Source organism: Mchenga conophoros, linkage group LG3 (assembly GCF_057382185.1).
Source record: "Mchenga conophoros isolate Kocher_MC1m ecotype Shallow Benthic linkage group LG3, M_conophoros_male_GT1.1, whole genome shotgun sequence".
Taxonomy (NCBI): Eukaryota; Metazoa; Chordata; class Actinopteri; order Cichliformes; family Cichlidae; genus Mchenga; species Mchenga conophoros.
This window is the reverse complement of record NC_140528.1, coordinates 41,604,225-41,632,187: the sequence shown is the minus strand read 5'-3', so window position 1 is coordinate 41,632,187 and position 27,963 is coordinate 41,604,225. Positions and strand designations below refer to the sequence as shown.

The following is a 27,963-nucleotide window of genomic DNA, read 5'->3' as shown; positions in this document are numbered from 1 at the left end:
AAACACTAAACATCAATTCCTATTTTGCATTAGATGACAACTCATCATGAGCTTTATAAACTATTGTTCAAATAATTTTAACAAAATACTGGGAATTCTGACTAAAGTAGTTCAAGTGAAGCAAATCAAAAAATGACTGGTTTTGCTCACTGCATACAGTATATAATTATATCACATATCTTTAGATATATAAAAGGTATATATATATGTATATTCTGAGATATTTTGCAAATCCACACTCTTCATACATATATGAATGATTTCTTTTACATGTAGTCATAAAATAAATGAAGAAAATCTACACTGTAAGGAAGCACCGTTCCCCTGCTGTAAAATCTCTGCTAACATGTTTCCTGATATGTATTTATTTGTTTATTTGCTCAAGCTGATTACCTGCCATGGAACCGAACAAGTTTAAGGAATGACATTATGGATCTACCAATCTTTGAGATAAAGCCTACCACTGTAAACAGTGTGTCTAAGGTATAGATGTGAGTCAGGCCCAGAGATTTAAGAGACTTAAGCTCATTTGGAATATCAAAGGAGGGGTTGCTGATGAGTTGGAGGCACTTCAGAGGGTCTCTAGAGAGGAGTGCATGCAGTGATTCCATTGAAAACATCTTCAATGGCACAGAGTGCACCAATGAAACCAGTGCATAGACTGTGGTCTTTTCCACTTTTATTTTCCCACCCACATCTCTGGCCTTTACCACTTTCTTTATGGCTTCTGTAATGTGTTCCTTAAATGACACCAACACTCTGTATCTGGCCATGAATTGTTCGTCAAGTCTTGTGAGTGAATCTCTGTTGTCTTTGTTAATGTGCTGTTTTGAAAACCTGTGAGTGACTTCAAGTTGATCACAGTGAAGCTGAACAGACTTGAGTGCATTTTGCAAATCTTCTAGAGCTCGATTGATACAGTCTGGACTCTGACTCCTGTCTTGCTGCTTCAAAGATGTAAAAGCACGGTTGTAATATGCAATAGCTCCCCAACAATGATCCTTCTGAATGGCTTTAGTGTACATGTTGATGCGCTCTGTAAACTTCCTGTTTTCACGCAGGTCATTACCAAAGCTAATGTAGTGGTAGAGGTTTGATGATGGTGATTCTCTCTGTCTGAGTTTCTGCCTCACAGTATCCAGATCTGTTTTCAGTCTACTTTTCAACTCTTCAGTAGAGTCTTTTGCACTGAAGCTTGTGAGTAGCCACATACCCCAAAACTCATTCAGAGCAGATAAATCTGAAGCTTCTGGCTTGTTGTTGCTAGTTTTGTACACGACATCTAGTACATCCAGATAATCATTGAAGAGCTCTTCCTTCTTCTTCATGAATGGAATCTGAGACTCCAAGTAGCTTGATAGTTCATTAGCCACTGTGCTGTCTCTGAACTCTTTAACTATGTTTATTTCCGTCTGTGACTTTTTAGTCAAAGTATCCTTCAGTGTTGAAGACATTTCTGCAGATGCTTTATTACTGTTCCTTTGCTGATATGACCTTAACTGCATTGCAAACAGATGTTGTTTAAGCGGAGTTACATCTGTTAGATTTCTATATAAAGAGTGAAGTTTCCTTGTTAAAAGCAGTAACTGAATTGGCTCTGCCAGATGACTCAAACAGACAATGAGCTGAGCAGATCCTGGAGATCCTTGTCTGGCAGTTCGGCCGAATGCCTGCGCCTCCACACGAGCATTCTTGGGCAGGAAGGTCTGCACAACAAGCAAACCTCCAGCTTCCTTTACTGTGTCAGAAACTTGAAGGTCTGTTCCACGGCCAGCGAGGTTTGTTGCTATGATGACTCTTCCTGCTTCAAGCTCCTTAGAAATGACCAGACTGTTGTCCATGTTGTTGTTTACATAAAGTTTTTTGTTCTGGACTCTGTCTCCTAGACTGCGATGGATCATCTTTGCTCGTTTGATGGTCTCACAGATGATGAGCACAGCTCTAGGATCCCTGTATGATGTAGGTTTGATTTGTACAATGACAACATCACAGATTTTTTTAATCCATTCTTTTTCATCTTCTACAACAACACCTTCAACCTCAAACAGCTTTCTCCGTTTGAATGAAGGTATCTGACAGGTTTTGATACCGTCATAAATCTTTTGCAAAGTCTCAGTCTCCTTTTCTTGACCAAGAGTTCCAGACATCCCATAGATCTGACTTCCAAACTGGTTTTTGTACTTTTGAAGCAAGCCCACATTAGACATGTAGTTTGTGATGGCTGTCATGTCACTAATCTTTGACTCGTGTTTCATTTCAATAAACTGTTGAAGTCCATCTGACCACTTCATGTTGTTTTCAACAACCCCTGTGCAGCTGTAGTCCACAGGCACGATTCCATGTTTCTCCATCACATAATCATGGTCCTCTGTCATGACTTGAGCTTTAAATGCATTTTCAATCCAGACTTTTAGTTTAGATTTGACCAGCTCTGAAAAGAAGCCTGGGATATAGCAGCTGCTTTTAGCTTGGTTCAGTTCACATGGTGTAAAATGAATTGATCTCTTTACTTCCTCTTCTACAGCGCTCACCACACTGTCGTGATCAGAGTACATGTACTGACAGAAGCCACCATCAAGTAAAAGCAGTGACACTCTTCTGCTTTCCACATTTTCACTCTGCAGCTCTTTGTTGAGTTTGTCTATTTCACCATTGCTGTTTATGAGGTGGAGAGCAAACTGGGAAGATGGAAATTTGCTTTCCATCATTTTAAAGAACTCAGCCAGCTGGTCAGCAGTCGCACTTTCAATCATTTCATTTAAGAGACTCGGGTTCTTTCTCAGGTCCTTGACTGATCCTTTTGACAGTATACCTGTGTCCTCTGCTATCTGACGAATGATGGACTCATCACCATCTTTGTCCATCATGTTTTCCAGCACTTGATAAAAAGGATATTTTGGTCCTACAGTTGTATCTGTGCCAGTTTTCTTGTACTGATTAGCAGTGGCCCATATACATGCCAAGAGTGGGTTGAGATGCTGTAAAGCAGGTATGTCACTGCTTAAATAGACTACATGATAACCCTTGTCTAGCATCAGGGAATCCACTTCATCCACTACTGCACACTGGAATTTCCTCTGCCCTAATATGTCCAACCTATGGAAGTGGTGCCGAAGCCAGTCACCAGCAAATTCTTGCGCAGTGCCGTAAACAACTTGACACTCATAGCACTTTTTTAGTTCATTTCCTGTTCTTTTGCAGTTATAATTTGAAGTGATATTCAACTCTTTATAAAATCCTGTCCATTCTTTACAATCTCTCTCTGCAAGAACTGATGAACTTGACATGATGTCGACTTTTTCTCCTCTCAGAGCTCGAAAAGCTGCAAACATGGCCACTATGCAGGTCTTCCCCTCTCCTGTGCCAACCTGAATCAATCGCCCTGTTTCTGAAAGCGCCATCAGGCACCAGCTCACCATCTGTGTCAGTCGTGGCTGAAATGGCTTTTTGGTATCTTTAATTTTTGTTTTTTCCACTGCCAAACAGAGATCCTTTAAGATGGTTTTCAGTTCACTCTTCTGTGAGCCGTCCTCAGGAATATCACGCCCTTCATGAACTGTTGATACAATATCTTTGATATCATTTAAAAGCTTTTCATCAACCTGGTTCAACTTTTCTTGGCGGATTTCGTCAATGATTTTGTCCAGAGTCTTCTCTCTGTCATTGGCTAAATATTCCTTCAAGGTTTCATCTGTTACAGCTTTGTCTTGGAGCAGTTCCAGAAGTGTTTTTCCATCTTCATTTTTCCAGTCTGAAGTAATAAAGTGAATCTCTATGCAGTGCAACATTTTTATCATCCATGTGAAGAGATGTGATTTGTCATTTACTGATGACTCAAATCTCTTCAAAAGGGCATCAAACAAGTCAGCGACCTCCTTTGGGCTCCATTTGATATTTGTAACCAGTCCTTTCAGCTTCTTGAGGAGAATTTCTTCATCATCATCCATTTTCTTAATCAGATAAGAAAACTCTGTTCAAAGCAGATTTAAACATTATTTAGAGATTGGTTCTTTGAGTAAGACACAATTTATAAAGATTTCCAAGCAAGCTGCATTTTTTCTCTCCACTGTATTGTTACACTGACAAACACCATTTAACGATATTTGAAAATTGCTTTGTTTCAGTTTCGCTTTTACCAACCTTCTACAGGCACCACTAGGGGATTTCCTGCCATGCCTTTACTGTATCTTACTTTTCTTACTTTAAATGAATTTCAATATTCTGGTTAAAATAGAGTAAAAATATTTTTATATTCTTTCTTTGAGGTAAGGCACAATTTATACAAATTTTCAAGCACACTGTATTACACAATGCACACTACACTACTCAGTATTATTAGACTAACATCCACAATCTAACATATCCATGAAAATTGCTGTAAGTGTTTCATATTTCATGCAATTAAGTTTTAGTTTGACACCAACCTGTTAAGTGACGAGAAAGATCGCAGACGATTTATCTCTTACTGAAGCACCTCAGGAGATCTGCTGGCTCTGGATTTCACCCTGTGTTTTTATTCCTTTGTTTCAGTTTCTCTTTCACTAACCCTGGACAGGCACCGCTACAAGGGGATTTCCTTCTATGGCTTTTACTGTACTTTGGGTTTCTTACTTTGAAGAAGTTGTTTTAATATGGTACACAGCAAAATCTCCAGTGTTAAATTAACACTGGAGAGTGTCTATATGGGTCTTCACCTCTGAGTGTTAAATACAACACTGTTGAGTGTTAAATTAACACTTTTGACAGTGTTATATGTTTAAAAGTAACCTAGTCAGTTTTGAAGATTAACAATGGCTAACACTGAGCAGTGCTGATTTGCTAACACTGGAAAATAACTCAAAATGTTAGAAATATTCCAGTGTTAGAAAATCAGCACTGCTCAGTGTTAGCCATTGTTAATCTTCAAAACTGACTAAATCAAAAATAATTTCAAAAGTAAATTAATTATTTTGTCAAATATATATTACAGACCTGCCTCTCAGAGGTAGTGGATATTATATCGTAATCGTTGGACAATTGGTCAATTACATTATTCTGTATTCTTCCTCCCTGTTACATTGATAAAACTGACTTTTTTTTATCAACTACCTATACAGTGCAGGCTAACCTGGAGGTTAGCAGCTCACAATATGACCTCACATTTCATAGTTCTAAATACTGTGTCTATGTTGTGTTCACCAGAACACAACATAGACACAGTAATCCTGATGCTCAGTCAAGGGTGATTCTGTTCATCTGGACATTTTCAGTGGGAGAAACGTTTCGTCACTCATCCAACTTCAGTCTCAGCTGAGTCAGAAATCAGGAAGAGGGTTTATTGCCAAATGTTGAGCAGATTTACAACATTAGGAAATTGCTATGGCTCTTTGTGCAAACATACGATAAAACAGACACTTGAATAAAAATAAAATGTGAGAAACAGATTGAGATGAGTATATATATGTACATATATACATATACGGGTTCGAGCCCCGGCTCGGAGAGTCTCTGTGTCCGGCAGCCTCGTCTCTGTCATTGTGCCCCAGGGCAGCTGAGGCTGCAATGTAGCTTGCCATCACCAGTGTGTGAATATGTGAATGAATGTAGTGTGAAGTGCTTTGGGGTCCTTAGGGACTAAGTAAAGCGCTATACAAGTCCAGGCCATTTACCATTTATATGTGTGTGTATATACAGTGGGATGCAAAAGTTTGGGCAACCTTGTTAATAGTCATTATTTTCCTGAAGTGAAATGAAGTTTATTGGATGTACAGAAAGTGTGCAATAATTGTTTAAACTTCATTTCACTTCTCAAATGTCACTGTGTGTGTGTCTCCTATATGATATATTTAACTGACATTTTCTATTGTAACAACCAACGATTTATACAGGAAAATAAACTAGCTGAAACTAGCAGCACTGAAGTAACAATTTGCATATCATTAATATGCAAATTGTTATGACCAGTAATCAAGAACCAGTGATCAATGGCCATGAGTACCATTCACAGAGAATGGTGGAATAGCTGCAATCGCAGCATTGTAAGATGGTGACTTATGTACCTCTAGGCCCCCTCCTCAGTATTTCAGTATCAGTATTTAAGGTTTGACTCTCATCACTGGAGCATAAACCGGGTGTCATTAGGAACCTACAACACAGAGTGAACACCATCCCCACTGACACAGCGGCCAGAGAGGCAGAAGAACAGCACATCAAGAAGGCCCTGAGTAAATGTGGTTATCCCAGCTGGACTTTTGTCAAAGCTGGGAAGGCGCCAAAAGAAAGCTGGAGGCTGGAGGAGAGAAGAGTGGATCTGTTGGACTCATCATTGGTCTTTCAATTGTTGCTGTGGTTGTTTTTACTGCTGTTGTTGTTTTTTTTTTTTTTTATCTACATAACATATAAAAAATGTTGTCAGGACTCAGATCATCCTCCCACTGAACCACAGACTGAAATGTCTGAGAGATTTCTGAACTCTGAATCTCCTGCTGATGAACACAGAGACAGAAATGACCCGGAAGCAAACAACAGTCACCAACACTCAAAAACAGCTTTTGTGTTTTAAAATTAAAAATGTCACAGAGAATAACTGTGCTATATTACTATCACTGCCATTTGTACAATCTCAGAAAATGAACATTAAATCACAATATACAGTTATTCCACCTCAAGTGTCATTTTCTTTGGATTTATTCTACTGATTCTACTTAGCCACAAAAAGGGGAAACTGTATCACAAACACACAACATAGAAAATGAAATTAATGTCTAGAAAAAACAAATACAGGAAGATCTGTATCCATGTGAGCCCACATACAGCTCAATGTGATTTTAATTAAACTAAAACGAGAAAAAAAAAGATGAAAACTTCATTCCTTTTCTTGGACTTTATTCTTTTCAACTTGAGCTCTCGGGCACTTCCTGTATAAGATAAGTTATTAACACTTTCTGTGAAGCAAATTGTATTGCAGCTGTAATCATCATCACTACTACTGTTGTTATTATTTCATTATTATTATTGTTGTTGCTTTAGTAGCAGTGAATATGACACTTTATACAATAAAGTACAGACGCCTAAACTGTGAAGTTTGTCATTCTTTAATCTTAAATAAACAAAACTGTCCATAAACACGAAGCATAAATGAATGAGGAAGGTAAACAGAATCAAAGGAAGAAACCTTTTGACAAAAGCTTAAAAAACTGCAAAATGAGTAAAACGAGAAGAAAATAATGTTTAAAAGCTTTCCTAAATAAATGTATAAGTATGACAAACGAGCACACTCGGTGTGAAAACCATTTGAACCGTTTTTAGGGAAACAAAAATAAAGGGAAGAAATCTGTGGACGAAAAAGGGAAAAAAAGAACTACAAAATGAGTGAAACGAGAAGAAAAAAACCACAAACCCCTGTTTATGTTCGTGGTATGAGCCCACAAAGAGCCCAGTGTGCCTAAAATAATGTTGAAAATCATTCCTAAAAACTTATAAGTAATGGCAAAACGAGCAAACTCAGCGTGAAAACCTTGTGATATCCTTCAAAAAGGAAACTAAAATGAAAATCTGTTTCAAAATGAACGGTTTTACAAAAAAAAGTTTAAAAAAAAGTTAAAAAATTGTGTTTAAGCCACTCACAACAAATCAGGAGAATATATGAAAAGAGCAGCTGAGATTGAACCAAAAGTTTTCCGCAGTCTGTCCGTGAAAGAGTCTCTGCCACAAGCTAAAGCAAAACTTCACCCTACCAGTTAAACCTGGAGGTCAGGCGACAATAATTAACACACCCAATCAGACTGTTTTATTGTAAATGTCAAAATGGTGGGTCAGTGTGAGTCACATTCAAATATTCCTGCTTATTTCAGTGATTTAAAGTCCTTCTAACTGTCCTGTAGCCTCTGGGCCGCATGTTAAGGGACAGCATAAAAATTAATGCATTCTCTGTAGAGAAGTTTCAGAGAATCATTTCTATGTGAGTCAGAAAGGTGAAATAGAAACAATGCTTTAGGTTTTCTGTGTTAAAGACACAAATGAAGAAAATCTCAGGCTGGAGATGAATAGTTTGTTAAATTACAGAACAGAGTAAAACACTCATTAGGAGCTGTGAGTTTATCATCTTTAAGTGTAAAACTGACGACAAAAAGCTGAAGTATGTTTGGCTTTTAAAGGCTATGCAGGACCCTGTTTGAGCCTGTCAGAGAGGAGGCAGAATGGAGGAGCTCAGCATGTTCACGGTTTGAACTCTCCTGAATCCTGAAACTGTTCTTTTTTTATTAAACGTCACTGTTCATAACAAAGTGTGTTTGTGTTTCACAAGTTCCTAAAAAAGATTTTGAAGCAGTTAACGTGTTCTGTACATGTAGAGGAGCAGATATACAATGAAAGTTGTATTTAAGTCAATGCCTTTAAAAAATCAATTTCTTAGTCAGTAGCAGACTGCCTGAACAGACTGAAGCTTCCTTCTCGTTTCCTGATGAAGATCCTTTCAGAGGCTCTTGGTAGGTTTTGGTTTCGGTCACATCTTTTCTCTGAGCTGCTGAGAACTGAAACTACAATAAATTCACTTTCAGCCTCTAAATCTGACCACTTAATATTGTTGTAAACATGACCAGCATGTGTCCTCAACACAGACTTTAATAGAAGAGCTTCTGTAGAGCTGATTCACAGCCAGCCTGATTATTCATGGTGCCCTGACTGTACCAGCTGTCTGTGAAAACTGACTTCAGTCAGCTTTCAGTGATCCAGTCACAGTTTGGGACACAGGATATGTGATATTTATATTTCAAAGGGTCTCCTAAGTTTTCAATCCATCCTCTTCCAGTTATCCTGGTCATGGACATGGTGGGCTGGAACCTATCCCAGCTAAACCACAGGGTGAGAGGTGGGTACACCCTGAACAGGTCGCCACTCTATCACAGGGCTAACACATAGAGACAGACAACCACATTCATATTTAAATATATCATATCAAGAAGTGCAAGCTTTTTTTCTCTGTGCTCAAACCAGCGTTCCTCCCTGTCCAGGATGTGTACATCGCCGTCATTGAAAGGGAAAATTTAATTATATTACCAATAAAAAATTAAACAGGTAAAATATTTATAAGTGGAAGCTTGGTAAGGGCTCTCTGCCTTTTCTTTATCCACATTTTCTTTTGGTTCTTTGAAACAAATGATGTGTGAAGGACTTCTGGCCTCCAGTCGACCACTTGAGGTTCTTCATCGCCTGGGTCACACCCCAAAAAAGTCCAGGTCACGTATTTATAAGTGTAATAAAGAAGTAGTAGTATTTGGATCATTTATTAAAAGCAGTAGCATGAAAATACACTCAGAGAACCTGAAGTAAAAGTACTCGTTGGTTCTCAGTACACAATATCTTTCAATATATTTGACATTAAGATGTAGCTGCAGGTGAAAATCTTCTGCCTCAAACACGCTGAAATCACTTTAACATCAGATCATAAATTTGTGTCACAGTACATTAAAAATCTTGTGTTGAATCAAAATGACTTTTATGGGATCTGTGAATGAAATACTTTGGATGTAAATTAAAAAATCAGCTGAGGGGAGTGTCTGAGATAATGATAAACAAAATCCACCGTCACCTTGTTAAAGAGCAAAGTACAGCAGAGCTCTCTCTTTGCTTGTTTCTTAATGAAACCCCTCTCGTGATTTTATTTTTTATCAGCTTCTTACTGTGAAAGACTTAAAAACATGATAGAGGAGATTGGAACTTGATGATTACTGAGTTCATCTTGACAACAGATTTCTGAATAAAAACAGGCTCTTCAGATCTGAATGGTTTCGGTCTAACATTTGTTCTGCTCTTTTACTATTCATAAACCCAGAGAGTGACTGACAGGAGCAGTTGTGAGAATGATTCGAGTACTGATGGAAAATTTTAAGAGACGCACACAAACACTCTGGTGCACAGGCCCAGTAAAAACTTGTTTATGGAATGCAGTTCAACTGGGTGAGCCTGTTCCTCAGAAAGTACCAGAAGGTGCTTCAGGTGTTTCAACAAATCCCTAACAAACATGTCTGTCTTTGGACTTTGAGAGGAAACTTTGGTGCCAGAGACAGTCCACAGAGGCACAAGGAGAAAACACTGAAAGGCTCAGTATAGATTCAAAAGCTGGCAGCAGTTTGAAAACACCTTAAATTATATTCATCTTTTATTAGTGACAATATTAGAAAACAGTACACTGATTACATCTAAATCACGGCGCTACTTAAATTAATTCCTTGAAATATTATAGACTTCTTATTCTATTTTAAAAAGTGCTCTTTTCTTGGACCTTTTTCCACTTTCAAACAGGCTAATGTAAGTTCCCATTCAGGCGCTTCGTGTAAACCGACACACCCAGAAACTATATTCCAAGTAAGTGTGTGGTGTGTCAGTTTTTCATTGGCTAAAAACTTTTCATCACCTTTCCCAGAAATACACACCCTGTTCTCACGTGACAGAAAATAAAGCAATCATGAAGCCCGTACTAAAGAAAGACCAAAAAAAGAGACGTAGAGACATAAAGTGATGAATTTCACATCATTTAGCTTTTATTCTTTTTCTGTGTTGAGGTTTCACAAAAAGCAATAATGTCTGATCATTCAGATATTTTAAACAAGTAAGGAAAGAGTCACATTAAAAGTTCACACAGCAGCAGTCGCTCATTCATACTTTAATTTTTATCTAAATGTTTTTAAATGGGGATGCATTGCTGACTGTCATCTACAGATGCAGATTTAATGTGTTTGTATATTTGTAGATATTCACCTGACAGAGAGACTGCTCTCTCTCTCTTCTATGAAACTAGACTTACCTCTTTCTTGAAGTTGGAGTTGTTTTCAACAATATTATTAAAAATGACTTATTAATAAATAGGCGGTGGGTGAAATCAACACACAGAATCCTGAAGCAAAGAACATTATTGTTATGACCATCTTATGCTTGTCTCCAAGAAGTGGTGCCAGAAACTTCTGATGTGTTTCTGCAAGACACAAAAGAGAGCCAGCATGAGAGCAGAAACTTTGCTTCCACATTTCAAATTCAAAGCTGGAGTTTTTCAGGAGCTGAGGTGCAGGTTTCCTTCTGTCTGAATAATTAGTCATGTTATTTATCATAATTCCCTTTGTTTTCTAGAAGATAAATGACAGTTGTTAAAGAGGAAAACATAAGTAAAATGTCACATGAGATGTCAACTGATAAGGTGTAGCTCATGGTTGTTACACCTAAAGCCTTTTTTATATATATTAATACTTTTGTAACTGAACTTCAACAAAAACAACCAAAGAAAAGAATAAATTAAAACTATTATATTGACGGAATAAAAATGTTTCAGTGAATATGAGTGCGGATGATTGTGTATATGTTAGCTCTGCCCTGGCCTGACAGCTGGGATAGGCTCCAAAATAATGGGCTCTCTCTCTGACTCTGGACTTTGAAGGGGAATTCCAGCTGAAGATAAACTAAACATTGTATCGATGACAAAAGAGTATTTATTTTAGTTAGTCAAAAACAGCTTTTGTGTTTTAAAATTAAAAATGTCACAGAGAATAACTGTGCTATATTACTATCACTGCTATTTGTATAATCTCAGAAAATGAACATTAAATCACAATATACAGTTATTCCACCTCAAAAAGTGTCATTTTCTTTGGATTTATTCTACTGATTCTACTTAGCCACAAAAAGGGGAAACTGTATCACAAACACACAACATAGAAAATGAAATTAATGTCTAGAGAAAACAAATACAGGAAGATCTGTATCCATATGTGAGCCCACATACAGCTCAATGTGATTTTAATTAAACTAAAATGAGAAAAAAAAAGATGAAAACTTCATTCCTTTTCTTGGACTTTATTCTTTTCAACTTGAGCTCTCGGGCACTTCCTGTATAAGATAAGTTATTAACACTTTCTGTGAAGCAAATTGTATTGCAGCTGTAATCATCATCACTACTACTGTTGTTATTATTTCATTATTATTATTGTTGTTGCTTTAGTAGCAGTGAATATGACACTTTATACAATAAAGTACAGACGCCTAAACTGTGAAGTTTGTCATTCTTTAATCTTAAATAAACAAAACTGTCCATAAACACGAAGCATAAATGAATGAGGAAGGTAAACAGAATCAAAGGAAGAAACCTTTTGACAAAAGCTTAAAAAACTGCAAAATGAGTAAAACGAGAAGAAAATAATGTTTAAAAGCTTTCCTAAATAAATGTATAAGTATGACAAACGAGCACACTCGGTGTGAAAACCATTTGAACCGTTTTTAGGGAAACAAAAATAAAGGGAAGAAATCTGTGGACGAAAAAGGGAAAAAAGAACTACAAAATGAGTGAAACGAGAAGAAAAAAACCACAAACCCCTGTTTATGTTCGTGGTATGAGCCCACAAAGAGCCCAGTGTGTCTAAAATAATGTTGAAAATCATTCCTAAAAACTTATAAGTAATGGCAAAACGAGCAAACTCAGCGTGAAAACCGTGTGATATCCTTCAAAAAGGAAACTGAAATGAAAATCTGTTTCAAAATGAACGGTTTTACAAAAAAAAGTTAAAAAAAAAGTTAAAAAATTGTGTTTAAGCCACTCACAACAAATCAGGAGAATATATGAAAAGAGCAGCTGAGATTGAACCAAAAGTTTTCCGCAGTCTGTCCGTGAAAGAGTCTGCCACAAGCTGAAGCAAAACTTCACCCTACCACGGCGTTCGTGGATCAGTGTTCAACCTCTCACCTTGTACTTCACTAGAGGCATGAAGCATCACAGTGTCGAGCATTCGACCTCGGCGTAGATGTTAATCTACCACGGCGAGTGACGGCGTTAAATCACCACGGCGAGGGCAGTGTTCTCCACGGCGAGAGTGTTGTCCGCCACGGCGAGGGCGATGTTCTCCACGGCGAGAGTGTTGTCCGCCACGGGCACGGTGGGCTTAATCCCCCACAGCGAGTTGATCAGCCATCGCGACCGTGGTCCGCCACGGCGAGTGTGACGGCTTTAAATCTCCACGGCGAGGGCGATCTCCGCGGTGTCCGCCACAGCGAGATGGTCTGCCGCGGTGTCCGCCATCGCGACCGCGATCACCGCCGAGTCCGCCATCGCGATCACGGCGGTGTCCGCGATCAGCTAGTGTCCGCCACAGCTAGTGATGTGCCACGACGCGACCGCGGTGTCCACCACGGCGGCGGCGGAGTCCGTCACAGCGATGGTCCGCCGCGGTGGAGTCACAGCGAGTCGATGAGCACGTTGGAGTATGGGCCCGCAGACGACTGCGATAGAGTTTTTTATTAAAGCTCTGAGCTCTGCAGACATGATCATCATTCTAGTTCATCTGTTTGAAAGGAACAATGAGGCTCCTCCTCCTCTTGACTCTCATTCGCTTCAGCGTTGCCGTCATCACAGCTAAGGCTGGACAGAAGAGCGACACTCTGCCATGTCGAATTCCAAACAACAACGTCATAGCTGTGAACTGGAGCAGAGCCGACTTGGGGGAAGAATATGTGCTTTTATACCGGGACGGGCACTTTGAGCGATGCAACCAGCATTCATCTTTTAAGAACCGGGTGGATCTGCTGGACAGACAGATGAAGGATGGAGACGTGTCTTTGATTCTGAAGGATGTGACGACTAATGACACTGGAACATACGAGTGTCGTGTCTTCGTGGGAGAAACAAGCTCATGGAAGTCCATCAGCATCATCCACCTTCATGTTGTTCCTCCAGGTGAGTGAGTAGAGTTGAGTGTGTGTGTGATCAGAGGTGAAGCTGCTTCCTGGTTGTTGATGTTTGTTTCTAAAGATGTTGTTGATGAGACTTTGTAGAAAGCAGCTGGTCTGAGTGATGTGATCAGAGTGCAGTAGATAATGTCTGACAGCAGTTTGAAGAGGAAATGGATTCTGTTCTGTTCTTCACTCATCACCTACCTGACAGCTGACACCTCACACCTGTTTCTCACCTGCAGGTCAGCCAGGAGGGTCTGTTGGACTCATCATCGGTCTTTCAGTTGCTGCTGTTGTTGTTTTGATCTACATAACATATAAAAAATGTTGTCAGGACTCAGATCATCCTCCCACTGAACCACAGACTGAAATGTCTGAGAGATTTCTGAACTCTGAATCTCCTGCTGATGAACACAGAGACAGAAATGACCCGGAAGCAAACAACAGTCACCAACACTCCACAAGGATCCCTGATGTCACTCTGACAGTTGAGAATGAACTACTTCCTCCTCAGCAAACAGCAGGACTGATTCCAGACGTCAGAGTGCAGTAGATAATGTCTGACAGCAGTCTGAAGAGGAAATGGATTCTGTTCTGTTCTGGTGTTTTTTTGTTTGTTCGTCTTATCTGCACAAAACTAAGAGATCCACAGTTAACACCAGCCTCCACATGAAATGTTTGGACTCTCTCAGAGCTGTCTGTTACTCTAATAAAACTGCCAACAATTATTCTTAAATACTTGTTTTGTGTATTCTTACTTAAAATCGGAGGGGGGGATGATACATGCAAAGTATGTATGTAAAAAATGTAAAAAAGTAAAAAATGTAAAGAATCCAATGAACTACTTGGATGTTCTGTTAACTACAGTGAAACAAAGACAAATGCAGGTTGTACGTCCTTTTGGCCTGAAAGTGTTTAAAATACCCAAAAAAGATGTGACGTTAGGACAGAGATAAACCTGGAAGTCAGGCAACAATAATTAACACACCCAATCAGACTGTTTTAAATAGTAAACGTCAAAGTGGTGGGTCAGACTCACATTCAAATATTCCTGCTTATTTCAGTGATTTAAAGTCCTTCTAACTGTCCTGTAGCCTCTGGGCCGCATGTTAAGGGACAGCATAAAAATAATGTTGTGAGGACAGATTTCATTCTCTGTAGAGAAGTTTTTTCTCTGTGACATATAAAGGTGAAATAGAAACAAAGCTTTAGGTTTTCTGTGTTAAACACACGAATGAAGAAAATCTCAGGCTGGAGATGAATAATTTGTTAAATTACAGAACAGAAAATAAAACATTCACCAGGAGCTGAGAGTTTATCATCTTTAAGTGTAAAACTGAAGATGAAAGCTGAAGTATGTTTGGCTCTTAAAGGCTGGATCCTGTTTGAACCTGTCAGACAGCAGAGGGAGCAGCATGGAGGAGCTCAGCGTGTTTACAGTTTGATGTTTTCTGGTCTTCTATTTAAATAAAGACACTGTTTCCCACATAGAGCACAGAGCTAAACAGATTTTTATTTTTAAATAAACACTTAAACCTTTATCACGTTATCTTGTTTAATCCTGATTAATCTTCATCTCTGACTCTTTTAATGACCACCATGAGTGAGGGAGCTGCTTCCTGTACACTTCAGAAGTCTTTTCACAACCACGAGTCGCCCTCTGCTGGTCAATTTAAGAGAATGCAGGTGCAATGCTTGAACGAAAGCTGATCTTCATCAACCACACTGCGGTGGGTGGATGGTGGGATTGTAATTCAACTGTTTCAATACAGCATGTATACAGAAAAGGTAGTTAAAAGTCTCATTCAGCAAACTACTGCACAATTCCTCACTGCATCATCTTTACTACGTTCAAGCAGGTAGAGATAGATAATCCTCCAGCTCAGAGCTCACCTGTGATGCAGATTTATTTTGACTATTTTTAATGCTGTCAGTGTAAAATAAGATGTTTCACGCACAGAACCACAGAGCACTCATGCATTAGGTTTTCCTGCAATACTACATTTATCACAGCTGCTAAGTTCAACAGCAAACGTTTGCAAATGATTATTTGTTTGTTTACAACAAAAACAATAAGACAAATAACATTTACAATATTAACCAGAGGCTCAAAAAGCAGAAATAATATTTGCACAATATAAAAAAGGGAGACAGAAACAATAAGGTTAACATTAAGACAACAATATTATTGACAAGACATGTATTTTCTAAATCCACAGAAGATTGTATATAAATGGAAAACTGTTGTCTGTTGCAGATTTGGAGTTGTGCTCAAAGCTGGTTTATGAAAATTTTAAACTGAAGTTTCTTGTTACTAAGTTTAAATTTATGAATAAAGAATTCCCCATAAATTGTGAGCAGATTGAAAATGAAAAATGTCACCGTCTGAGACATTTTAAAAACACAAATCACAATTATTGATTTATTTTCAGAATATTTGGATTTAATATCAAGTTTTCCTCAAAGATTGGGGTTTTTCCAGGGTACCACATAACTAATTGACTTCTAAAGAAAGTTGATATTTATTATGTTGATTTAAAGTCTGTCATATCAAACCAAATTCCACTAGAGGGCGCTCAAACACAAATAGATGTGGATCTGATGCATTTTCTAACAGTTTTCTTCTTTTCAGAATCAGAATCAGAATCAGAATCGTGTTTATTGGCCAAGTATATGTGCAGACACATACAGGGAATTTGGTTCCGGTAGATGGTGGCTCTCAAGCACAGCAATGTAAATCTCACACACACAAGTGTCTATATATACACATTACACATACATACACAAAGCTATGTAAACCAACTATAAATAACTAATCTAAACTTATATACATAAACTACAGAAATGAATGAGGTGGAATGAATACTACAAAATGTACATAAAGTCCAGCTGCAGTCTGGCAGTGTGACAGGTCAACTGTTAAGAAGGGAGATGGCGAGGGGAAAGAAACTGTTCCTGTGTCGGGTGGTCCTGGTCTGCGGGCTTCTGTACCGTCTGCCAGAGGGCAGCAGATCAAAAAGTCTGTGTGCAGGGTGTGAGGAGTCTGTGATGATTTTCCCTGCCCGTTTCCTGGTTCTTGAGAGGTACAGATCCTGGATGGAGGGCAGGGGGGCGCCGATGATCCTTTCTGCTACCCGTACAGTCCGCTGCAGTCTGCTCCTGTCCTGTTTAGTGGCTGCACCATACCAGACTGTGATGGAGGAGCACAGGACAGACTCAATGACCGCAGTGTAGAACTGGATCAGCAGCTCCTGTGGGAGACTGTACTTCCCCAGTTGTCTCAGGAAGTACATCCTCTGCTTGGTCTTTTTGAGGATGGAGTTGATGTTGGTCTCCCACTTCAGGTCCTGGGAGATGGTTGTACCCAGGAACTTGAAGGTCTTCACAGTTGACACAGGGCTGTCTGATATGTTGAGGGGGAGCAGAGTTGAGAGATGTCATCTCTACAGTCTTAAGAGTGTTCAGCTCCAGATTGTGCTGACTGCACCAGAGTACCAGCTGCTCAACTTCCTGCCGGTATGCAGACTCATCACCATCTTGAATGAGGCCAATGACAGTGGTGTCATCTGCAAACTTTAGGAGTTTGACAGCCGAGTTATTGGAGGTGCAGTCGTTAGTGTAGAGGGAGAACAGTAGTGGTGAGAGGACACATCCTTGAGGGGCACCAATACTGAGGGACCGGGTTTCAGAGGTGATCTCCCCCAGCCTCACTTGTTGCTTTCTGTCTGTCAGGAAGCTGGTGATCCACTGACAGGTAGCTTTTTCAGCTCCAACAACAATTATGTAATCTCAGCCTCCTTCATGAGTCTCATTATTATCTCATATCTTCGTATCTTCACTCTCACAGCTCTGTCTGTTGTAGTTTTTTTTGACCGCTGCACGACGAGTTTTCTCTTGTTGCCTTACAGCCTGTGATGTTTTAAGAGTCTGAATCGGGAGCTCATCACATTACTCTGTAAACTCTCAAAGCACTTTAATATACAAGCAATTCCACCTCTCGCATTATTGAGTAAAGTTCACAGCGTGTCAGGCAAATAGGCAGGCTCCATCCCCGGCCTCTAGCGACTGTGGAAGTCGCTACAATAACAATGAAAGTGCACTTTAAGGATTAAAGATGTATTCAGATACTTACAGATCTTACATTTAGACAGGAGCTGTGCTGAACCAAAGTATGTTTTTGTGTATGGCAGTGAAGTGATCAGCCCGCTGTGCTGGAGCACATCGATGATCTATTTGTTATCTATATAAGATATAAGATACTGTGCAGGACCTGGAGCTGCCTGCAGGTTTAGATTTTTGTCATGTATTAAATGTTTCGGTTTCTGTCGACTTAGTTTCACCAGAAATGGGAGCCATGACAACCACAGAGGAGTTAAAGCTATTGTGAAGCACAGACTAAAACAGAATGGCAACAACACCTCCACTGCTGATTTAACTTTAAACTTTGTTGTCTGTGCTAAAAAAAGAAACAGAGCAAAGGGTGACGTGTTGATCTCTGGGCCAGTTATAGTCGGGCATTGAAGCAGTAGTATTCAAACAGTAATTCACTGATTAGAAGCTCCAGCACAAATGACTGGTGCGTCAAAATGGATGGCACCTGTCCAAAACCTCAATCATTCATGGTCAGGTGATGTGGGTGTTTTCAACCACACCGTGGAGCATCTGTGCCTCATAAGCTCAACGCAGCAAGGAAACATCTAGATAAAGTTTAGAAACAGTTTAGATGAAGGCAGACGTCATCTCGGACAGCACACCTCTATCAGCCAGGCTCAAAAGGTTTCTGAGCCTGGCTGATGCTGATTAATGTTGGACAGGCCAGCACAGAGGCTTTGATCGTGACAGGAACAGGCCCCGAGCACCAGATCCAAAGAGGGTATACCACAGCCAACATGACATCATAAACAGGTGCCCATTTACAAAAAGCCTGTCTGAGACTGTGTAGCACATACAGTGGGAGGGGGAGATGCTAGCTGGAATAGCATACACTGGACTTTTGTTAAAGACATTTTAGGGTGCTTGGTTTAAAATTCACTGTGGTCAGTCAGAGTCAAAAGTAAAAACAAACAAAATCTCTATATAATTTTATGTAGTACACTTGAAGCCTGTTTTATTCATTGTGTTACTGATTTATCCTACCTGATAATAGTAAAGGCTTACCAAAGGTAAGACTGTTCTCAAAATGTGCTTTAAAGGTTAGTTAAGGTTATTATTAGTAAGATGATCAGCGACTGTTTGATTTGTCACCATCGGTTGCTTGGAGCAAAGCTCAGGAGGGCGAGCTGCGTATTCTTATCTCTGGTTCAGCAGGATACCTGAGTGATTATGGGTTATATGAGCCAAACAAAAGCAGCAAACAGCTTTTATAATCACTTCTGCAAAACTGAAACTAACCGTGGCTCAAGCAGGAGTGCTCACATTCAATAGCAGATAAATTACTTACAAAAAAAAGAAAAAGAAATTTCAGGTCATTCTAATTAAAAATCTCCTCCTCCTTTCCGCCTTTCATTACACATTAAAAATCTTCATACTTTTTTCCCACCAAAGAGTAGGGTAAGTTTTACTGTATGCATAGTAAAAAGAAAAACAGTTTGCTGCCATGTGCTCATATTAGTACACATAAATCTCTTTAAGGCACAAAAAAAGAATGATTTTCCAATACTTATGAAGAGCTCTGTGTACAAGAGCAATTACAAGAAACTGCTGATTTCATTTATACTTATGTCCATGACAAATACATTGAGTCATGAATCGCTGTGCGGCAGCTTTATTCGCTGGCAGGAGAAAGTCATACAAAGCAAACTAAACTGGAAACTCACAAACTAAACTCACAGAGAGACACTGGGAGATCCACACAGCATGAGGGACGACACAACACTGACTCAGAGAAACACAGGGTTTAAATACACTGGGGAGTAACGAGGGGAACGAGACACAGAAGGAGGGCACACCTGGGAGAAATCAGGACTGACGAGACAAGCAAAGCAGGACACATTCACATAAGACATGGACCTTCAAAGTAAAACAGGAAGGATCACACAGAGACGCGAACTTGACACAGTGGAGACAGCAACTAAGAAACACAGAGACAAACTCTGTGTCTCTAAGAATCGAGAGACACAGAGGGGAACTCAAACATGCAGACACAGACTACACAGAACAGAGGGGACACAGAGAAACATGAAGGGCAAGGGATCGAAACTAGAAACCATAGAATAACTCACACAAGTACAATAATACAAACATCACAAAGAACTAAAAACGCTGGGTCAGGGGACCCAGGACCGTGACACATTGTTTAAGTAAACAGTTTATTTTGATGTTTTATACAAGACTCATTTACAACATTGAAATAGGTGAAATAGGTGATGCCAAAAATGCAACAATTAAAAACACTCAAAAACTGAAAGTGTCTTATGCTGCTGTCTGAATCATAATATTTACTTTATTAAATACAGAGCATTACATGACATAGACAGAAAGATACATTTTTGGAAAAAAAAATGTACATACAGCATACACACATATCAGACCATGTTTTACATGAACACTTGTTTGGATTCTCCAAGTGCTTAAGAAACAGGTGCAATGATTCCTCCATTACCTCCTTTAGCAGAGGACACACTGCAGCGTTCATTTTAAATTCTCATTAATGAATTAAACTCCATCATAGCTGGAAATGAAGCCTCTTTGTGTTTTTACGAATCTTTTAATGATTTAATAAGCAGCCTCACTGTACAGCTAAGTTCAGATAACAGTGACATAAACATTAGGAGAGTTTCCCAGCAAACATGCCTGACTGGGACTCGTGCAGTCATTGTGGGCAAACCCTCAGTATTTCATGTGAAAATCAGGAAACAACTGGGACCACACTGTCCACAAAACTTGGCAGTGCCCAATAAAATTTTTACGATTGTACTGGGGACGATACAATACAGTACAACTTTTTCTTTGGTAAAGGGAGGGTCTAAATTAGAGCTGGTGTTAAAGATTTTGCCCACAATATTGCATGCTTACATATCGAAGAACGCTTTTAACAATAATTAAATAATAAATGAAAACAAATAACAATTAAAAATGTTGGAGAATAAATATGTGCTAGAAACACATAAATGAGAGTCTGAGGGCCTCAAAGCTCCGGCCGTTTCACTTGTACTGAACTCATTTGTTGCATCTGAGTCACTTTTTTTTCTACATAATTAACATAGAAAACTCTGCAGAGATGTTTCTCATAGTCACGCGTGTTTATTCATTTCCTTGTGGGGACATCTCATTGACATAATGCTTTCCTTACCCGCTTACCCAAACCCTACCCATCATGAAATGAATGCCTAACCGTGACACTTACTCTGAACCTAACCCTAACCTAATTGTAACCCTGACAATAAAACCACATTTTGAGTCTCAAAAATGGCTTCAAACTCGTGGAGATGGGATTCTGGTTCCTATAACGACTGTTGGTCGCCACAAGTATTTTTGGTCCCTACAAAGATGTTACATCCACACACAGATCTCGACATCATGAACTCGTTTTAAAGCATTAAACTCACAAAATAAATGTTGTAAACCTGTACATGGTTAGCGTGCTCTCACTGACCCTTTATTTTTGGTTTTCACATTTCAGTTTTGGATGCTTTGACCTTTACTTGCTCTGTTCTTGGTTAGTTACAGTTTCATATTCTAACTTTTGTTCCTATTTGAGTTATTTTCAGGTAAGATTGAGTTTTCTTTCATGTTCTGTAACTGTAGTTATCGTTTCTTGTTATTCCCCTGAGTTTCTTTTTTTCCTTTTATCCAGGTATCATGTAAAGTCCCCATCGCTGTATGAGAAAGCCCCTGTGTAGTGGCTTCTCTTGTCCTTGTGCATTTTATATAGTCTTATTTACCATCTTATTTTTTCCCTGTTTTCGTTCAGGTGTGTCCTTGGTGGTTTCCATCTCCCTGGTTACATGTGTATTTAAGGCCTCAGTTTTCCTTGATGAGTTGCTGCATAGTGCTGTTTGTCAGCTCGGGGGTTTCACCTGCGTGTTTCTGTTTGCTTGCTCTCTTCTCTCTCTCTCTCTCTCTCTTTCTGTACACTTTTTTGTATGGATTATTTTCCATTTATTCAAATCTGTTTGGGGATCTTTATTTTGGCTACGATCCTTCTTCAAACAAAACTCTCTCTCTCTCTTTTTAAAGTTCAAGTTACTTATAACTTGGACTTGTAATATAACAACGAATTATCCAGAATCCCAAACAGTTTCAGTTCGGCTTCTTTGGTTCTTGTTGCTCTGTGTTTATCTCGATACTGAATCTTGAAGCACAGAGTATATAAAACAGAGCAAACACAGAGGAGAGTGTACACAGATGACGAGCAGACATTTGAAATTCAAATCAATTCAAATCAGTTTGAGGTACGTGGCCTGTTTTTAACTAGTCCTTCACCTCCTGTGTTCTCAGGATTTGGTCTGTGGACTCATAGTCATTGTGTTTTAAGACTTCAGTTCCTCTAATAGCAGCAGGTTTCCCTTCTTATATGGACAGTATGTTATATAAAGACCTCTGTGGCAAGAATACACTTCATTGTTTGAAACTGAAAGACAAATGAGAAGAGACTGACATTAAGAAGCTCGAGGCATGAGATAATAGACAACAGACTAAGATAGTTATCAAAAAGCTCATCTGTGCTTTCTTTTGTTAGTCATTTTGCCTTTCTTTTAAAGAAAATAAATCACAGGGTGATGGAAAAATTTTATGTATGGTATGTATTTATATGTATTATTGTATATCATTAAAATCTGACCGCTCTGACACTGGGCTGCTCCTTAATGTGACGGTGGATGTTATAAATGTAGTTAAACCATGCTGTAACTACTCGCACAGCAAGCTCTTCCTCTCTACTTCACCCCATGAGTTCTTACAGTGCAGTTCATATTAACATTTACAGGCAGATTTATTCAACAATCATTACAAAGGCTAAAAAAAAGAAACACTCATGTTTTCTCTCCCTGTTAATGCAATTTAATCTTTCCTGTTTAAAAGCTTTCAGTATCTCCAATGTCAGTTAAGCTCATCATTACGTAAATATAAAACCACACAAACTCAACAGACGTAAGATCCATAGTTCAATCATGAGCTTTGGAAACTGTTTAAAGCTTAAAAAACACATATTGATAATCTTATTCAAATTTAATCTTGCAAATTTGACTCGTAACACTGGAGGGAAAATGTAATGCTAGGGACTTTCACATCAGTCAGTCAGAGATAAAGTTACCACATTATGCCTTTCTCAGCTTCCTGTAGCGGCAGAACAGAGATAGAACCATAAATAGAGCTGAAACCTTCTAATATGCAAAACAGTATAAAAAAACAAATAAATAAGGTTTGAGGAAACAGCAGCAGAGGCACTGACAGTTCAGCTGTAGAAACATGTGACACATTTTAAACAGTTTGTAGTTCAGCAGGACGCTGGTATGAGTCCAGATTATGTGTTGTTTTATGTTTTCTGTAGATCAAAAACACAACAATACCACCCAAAAGAAGGACAGCAGAAACTGCCACACCGACAGAGCTATGCCTCCCTATCTTCTCACTTCCCCATTCCTCCTTCCCTCCATCCTCTGTGTCTCCTCCTGTCTGACCTGCAGGTGAGAAACAGGTGTGAGGTGTCAGCTGTCAGGTAGGTGATGAGTGAAGAACAGAACAGAATCCATTTCCTCTTCAAACTGCTGTCAGACATTATCTACTGCACTCTGATCACATCACTCAGACCAGCTGCTTTCTACAAAGTCTCATCAACAACATCTTTAGAAACAAACATCAACAACCAGGAAGCAGCTTCACCTCTGATCACACACACACTCAACTCTACTCACTCACCTGGAGGAACAACATTCAGGCTGATGATGATGACGGGGTCGTCATCCTGATTCGCTCTCTTCCTGCGATTTATTTTTGTCTCAACACGACACTCGTATCTTCCACGGTCATCAAGCGTCACATTCTTCAGAATCAGAGACACGTCTCCATCCTTCATCTGTCTGTCCTGTAGCTCCACTCGGTTCTTAAACGATGGATGCTGGTTCTCTAGATCAAACCGCTCATCCCGGTACAAAAGTAAATATCCTTTCCTAAGACCATGTTTGCTCCACTCCAGAAATGTGACGAGGTTGTTGTTGTTGGCTCTGCATGACAAAGTGACGTTCTGTCCAGATTCAGCTGTGATGTTTACGAGGTCTACAGGACAAAAGAGACAACCGGTGTGTATTAAGCAGACAAACTGTTATTCTGCAATTAGAGATCACCACATGTAATATGTGATACAGGTTTTGATATAACAATCTGTGAGGTCACATGTTTGGGCTCTCCCATAATTATTAGAGCTAAAAAGAAAGAAAGAAAAAGACTCTTTAGACATTTCTTGGTGACATGAGGGTGATTTCCCAGTGACATCCATCAGATATAAAACTCTTATAAACAGGATATGGTTATAGGTTCCACACCCACATGCTAAAGGCTGCAAAACAGTTCTGAGGCAAAAACCTGTAACTGAAACGCACACAACTCTTCTTGGTTTTTCGGTATTAAGATACTATTTATTTATTTATTTATTTTATTTATTTATTTATTTATTGTCATTGTCAAGAACAATGAAATTGCGTTTGGGGCTTCCATACAACCCAAAAAAAGAAGAAAATAATAAATACCCCTTAAAACCCAAGTGTACATATTTAACCCAGTGTGACTCCAATGCAATAAGACAATCCTTAGCAATAATGTTCGTAGAAATTCAGACAAAGACCTGAGAAACATGACAAAATACAACAATGCAACCCATTCAATATTATTGTACTGTGAGATATGATATCAGATATGATAGTTATCTATTTAAGAAAGAGGGGGGGGGGGGGCAGGAGGGGGAAGAGAATAAAGATATGATGCACCAATGCAGACCAGTTCATTGCTATTAAGAAGTTGGATATGGTTACTATGCTCCTATACAGGAAACATGCTTGTTAATGAGATACATTTGGTTATGAGATACATTTGGTTATGAGATACATTTGGTTCAATGATTTATAAATAATCACCTGAACATAAAGACAGACAACCAGTCACACCCAGACCTACGGGCAATTTAGAATCATCAAGTAACCTAACCCCACTTACTGCATGTCTTCGGACTGTGGGAGGAAGCCAAAACAAGTGGAGAGAAGCCATGCAAACATGGAGAGAACATGCAAACTTCACACAGAAAGACTTGCTGCCCAACATAAAATGTCAGTCTACTAATAAATCTATTAAATGATGTCATATTATTTTGAATTAAATCCCACCAATCTTAACAAGGGGAATGAAATCAGCTCCAGATTTAAGATTATGACATACACATTACAGGGACAAATATACATATATGTATGTCTGTACATATGTGTTGGAGATTCCCCACATTGTCCAAAAAGTCACACACACACACACTCACATGCAGCTGCTGACAGGCAGAAGTGAAGAAACAATAACGTCCAGCAGTGCGACAGCTGCCCGGCTCTCTCCATGCTCTCAAGCTGAGTAGATTAGAATTTCAACGGCTCTTTGTTGACATCAAATGGGAGGAGCTCTTATGACGTTAGTTTCCAAATAGAGATTACAGGCATCATAATTACAGCCCATTAAAAAAAACAAACAAAAAAAAAACATTAGATATGAAAATATAATCCAGGCTTTGAAAACAGCCAGGTTAACCCCCATCTTTCTTAAATAACGTATATTTCTAGCCAAAAAAAGACGCAATACTGATTACAGTAGTCACATCGGGTGACACTGTTGTACTTTTAAAAATTATCTCATATGTTGTTTTAATAATCAGGTTTTTACAACATGTATTAAGCGATCTGCGTGTTTTCTCTGGGAGAGTTTAAGGAAATATGGAAATCTTTCAGCTTGCTCCTTTCATAATCCAAATAATTTGTGAACTAAAAACTAAAAAAAATTTGATATGACCATCAGTCTGTTTAGGATGACGGTGTTGAATGAATCTGTAGTCTATAAACAGCATTCAAACATAGGTGTCCTCATATTCGAGGTGTGAGAAGGCTGTGTGGATGGCTGCAGTAACGGCATCTTCAGTGGATTCTTTTGATATGCAAATTACAGAGGGCTCAATGTGTCCGGAATGACAAATAGTTGAAATAACAGTAAAGATTTTGACCAGAAGAAGGGGTTTATGTGCATATGAAGCCTCAAGAAACAAACCATTTTTTGAACCAATTGGATGTAAAGCTTCCAGTAATCGTAAGGCTTCATTTGGCCATCACTACCAGAGAAACAAATATCTCCAATGCTCTCACAGCAGAAGACAGAATGCTCTCATCCTCATCAACAATGATGAGTGCTGACAACGCACAACTTGTCACGGTGGTTGCGTGGCTGGCAGAGGTAGTGTCATGGCGACGTATGCCCGTGTGTTTTAGCTAGGGACTCAAAGGCAGACAGGGAGGGAGACGAAACTGAGCTACAAACAAAAAAACGAGCCTTTATTGTGGCTGATAACATGAATACAACTGAAACGAAGGCAAACAGGGGCAAGAGTTAAATGTAACACTAAACAACTATGGCAATGACTATATACACATGGAGGGAGGCAACACAGACGATCCGACGAAGACTGAAAGAAAACACACAGACTAAGAGGTGATCAAGGGAAGTGGAAACACACGAGGAGACAGCTGACTAGAATGAACATAGTGATGCCACAGGGGAAGTAAAACAAAACATGGAAACGAGACTTTCAAAATAAACAGTAAACCTGACGAGACACAGACATGACATGAAATTAATAACATGAACCAACAAGGGAGACTAAAACACAGGGGCTGATGACACGAGAGGATCCAATAAACAAATCACTAAAACAGCCACCGGGGCCTGATAGAAATTAACGAGATAAGCTAAAATGAAACTGGAAAACAAATGAATAATAAAATACATTGAAATGCAAAGCACTGGGTCACATAACCCAGGACCATGACAGGTGGGACCCAAATAAAGAACTCAGAAACACGAGAAGTACACTAATAGCTAATGATTGTCTGTTTGAAGCTGAATCTCCAGCGCATGCGTCTAAAAAATCAGTGCATTGCTTCAGAAGCCCTGGTTTGTTTAAACAGGGCAACGTGATCACAGAGGTCCGAAGCTTCATTCAGTGCATCACTGCTTCAGTACCTGATTCAGTGGGTTATAAGGAAGTGAAGAATTGGCAGGATTCATGTGGTGTGTTGGTGATTTTGTGCAAATGTTCTGCTTCTTCATAAAAAAAAGAAAACCAGCAGGTCATTCAGTGTTCCCTTAGCACTAATGTATCAGAGATGTTGGTGCACTATATCTGAAGTAATGTTGTTAAGTCCTTAAAGTCATATTCTTTTATTGTCATGACTCTATTTTTATTTTTGCATGATACCTGATTTATATGGAATATGGCTGAAGTCTAAAATACTTAGTCAGTCATTTGTTTAATAGTAATTTAACATTATATAATTCACATATAAAACTATGAATTGTGATTTTAAATGGTTTAAAAATTCTACATAGGCAAGTTTTTTCTCCTTTTGTTATCAAGAAGCAAAAACAAAAAGGAAAAATAAAGAAACAAGGCAGGGTTCGGTGGTTGAACTGCAATCACAGATCATACGATTAAAAAGGAATTATGAGTAATAAGAACTTCCTGCTTGTTTACATTACAGAGAAACATCCAAACCTGAATGGTTCACTGCATTCTTAAAGCTGCAGAGTACAGGAAGTTCTTCATGAAGCTCTTCCTACTTTATTTTCTTATTTTCAATCAGGATGCATTTCTGAGATCATCTGCAGCTGTTAATTTTAATTATGCTCATGTACATGGAAAATATGGTTTTCTTTTTTAATTCATAAAAATAGTACATTTTGATGTTTCACACAGGACACAGGATTTCTGTTTAGTTTCAGATTTATATTTATCTCCACATTTTTTACACTCTAGATAGAAATGAACACATTTTTATAAACGGACATGTTTGAGGTCTAGAACTAACATCACGTCTCTTTTCTTAAATCCCATGGACTCATGGACTATTTTTTCCCCAGTTTACCTCATTTAAATATGTATTTGGTTCTCTTCCAGAGCACCACAGGACAATCACAACACAACATGTATGTAGAGATGGAACATATTTTTTTGAGTGGATGGATTTGCAATGTTTAATTTTTTTTTATTAAATTGTGCAAGTTTTTTGTCATCTCTCAGATCAGTAATATATGAGT

At 38.9% G+C, this 27,963-nt stretch overlaps 4 protein-coding genes across 6 annotated transcripts in view; 1 reads left to right on the top strand and 3 right to left on the bottom strand.

Annotated features, from left to right (window-relative positions):
• Positions 1-96: 96 nt before the first annotated feature.
• Positions 97-2,712, bottom strand: LOC146578711 (uncharacterized). Its single transcript, XM_085268822.1, has one exon. It carries the CDS (start codon positions 2,706-2,708, stop codon positions 390-392), a length of 2,319 nt encoding a protein of 772 aa, XP_085124948.1. The 5' UTR covers positions 2,709-2,712; the 3' UTR covers positions 97-389.
• Positions 2,713-12,760: 10,048 nt separating this feature from the next.
• On the top strand, positions 12,761-14,425 carry LOC146578710 (uncharacterized). The gene is made up of 2 exons (XM_085269007.1): positions 12,761-13,693; positions 13,932-14,425. Exons 1-2 carry the CDS (start codon positions 13,318-13,320, stop codon positions 14,240-14,242), a joined length of 687 nt encoding a protein of 228 aa, XP_085125133.1. The 5' UTR covers positions 12,761-13,317; the 3' UTR covers positions 14,243-14,425.
• Positions 14,426-20,127: 5,702 nt separating this feature from the next.
• On the bottom strand, positions 20,128-25,444 carry LOC146578709 (uncharacterized). The gene is made up of 3 exons (XM_085269039.1): positions 25,151-25,444; positions 23,548-23,904; positions 20,128-23,309 (listed from the first exon to the last, which is right to left on the bottom strand). The coding sequence occupies exons 1-3, from the start codon at positions 25,221-25,223 to the stop codon at positions 23,110-23,112; spliced, it is 630 nt and encodes a 209-aa protein (XP_085125165.1). The 5' UTR covers positions 25,224-25,444; the 3' UTR covers positions 20,128-23,109.
• A 2,187-nt stretch (positions 25,445-27,631) lies between these two features.
• Positions 27,632-27,963, bottom strand: part of LOC146578708 (uncharacterized) — a 12,627-nt gene continuing 12,295 nt past the window's right edge. For all 3 annotated transcript variants that reach the window (XM_085269048.1, XM_085269047.1, XM_085269049.1), the window contains one exon: positions 27,632-27,963. This exon is cut by the window's right edge and continues 1,747 nt beyond it. The gene's annotated coding sequence lies outside the window, so the exon portion shown is untranslated.

Bases quoted from the DNA above. Each gene is read 5' to 3' on its own strand.
- LOC146578711 (XM_085268822.1), bottom strand. From the start codon at position 2,708: ATGATGGAAAGCAAATTTCCATCTTCCCAGTTTGCTCTCCACCTCATA.
- LOC146578710 (XM_085269007.1), top strand. From the start codon at position 13,318: ATGAGGCTCCTCCTCCTCTTGACTCTCATTCGCTTCAGCGTTGCCGTC. The intron at 13,694-13,931 runs GTGAGTGAGTAG...TCTCACCTGCAG, and splicing joins CCTTCATGTTGTTCCTCCAG to GTCAGCCAGGAGGGTCTGTT.
- LOC146578709 (XM_085269039.1), bottom strand. From the start codon at position 25,223: ATGGAGAGAGCCGGGCAGCTGTCGCACTGCTGGACGTTATTGTTTCTT. The intron at 23,905-25,150 runs GTGAGTGTGTGT...TTTGTCCTGTAG, and splicing joins CTGCCTGTCAGCAGCTGCAT to ACCTCGTAAACATCACAGCT. The intron at 23,310-23,547 runs GTGAGTGAGTAG...TCTCACCTGCAG, and splicing joins CCTGAATGTTGTTCCTCCAG to GTCAGACAGGAGGAGACACA.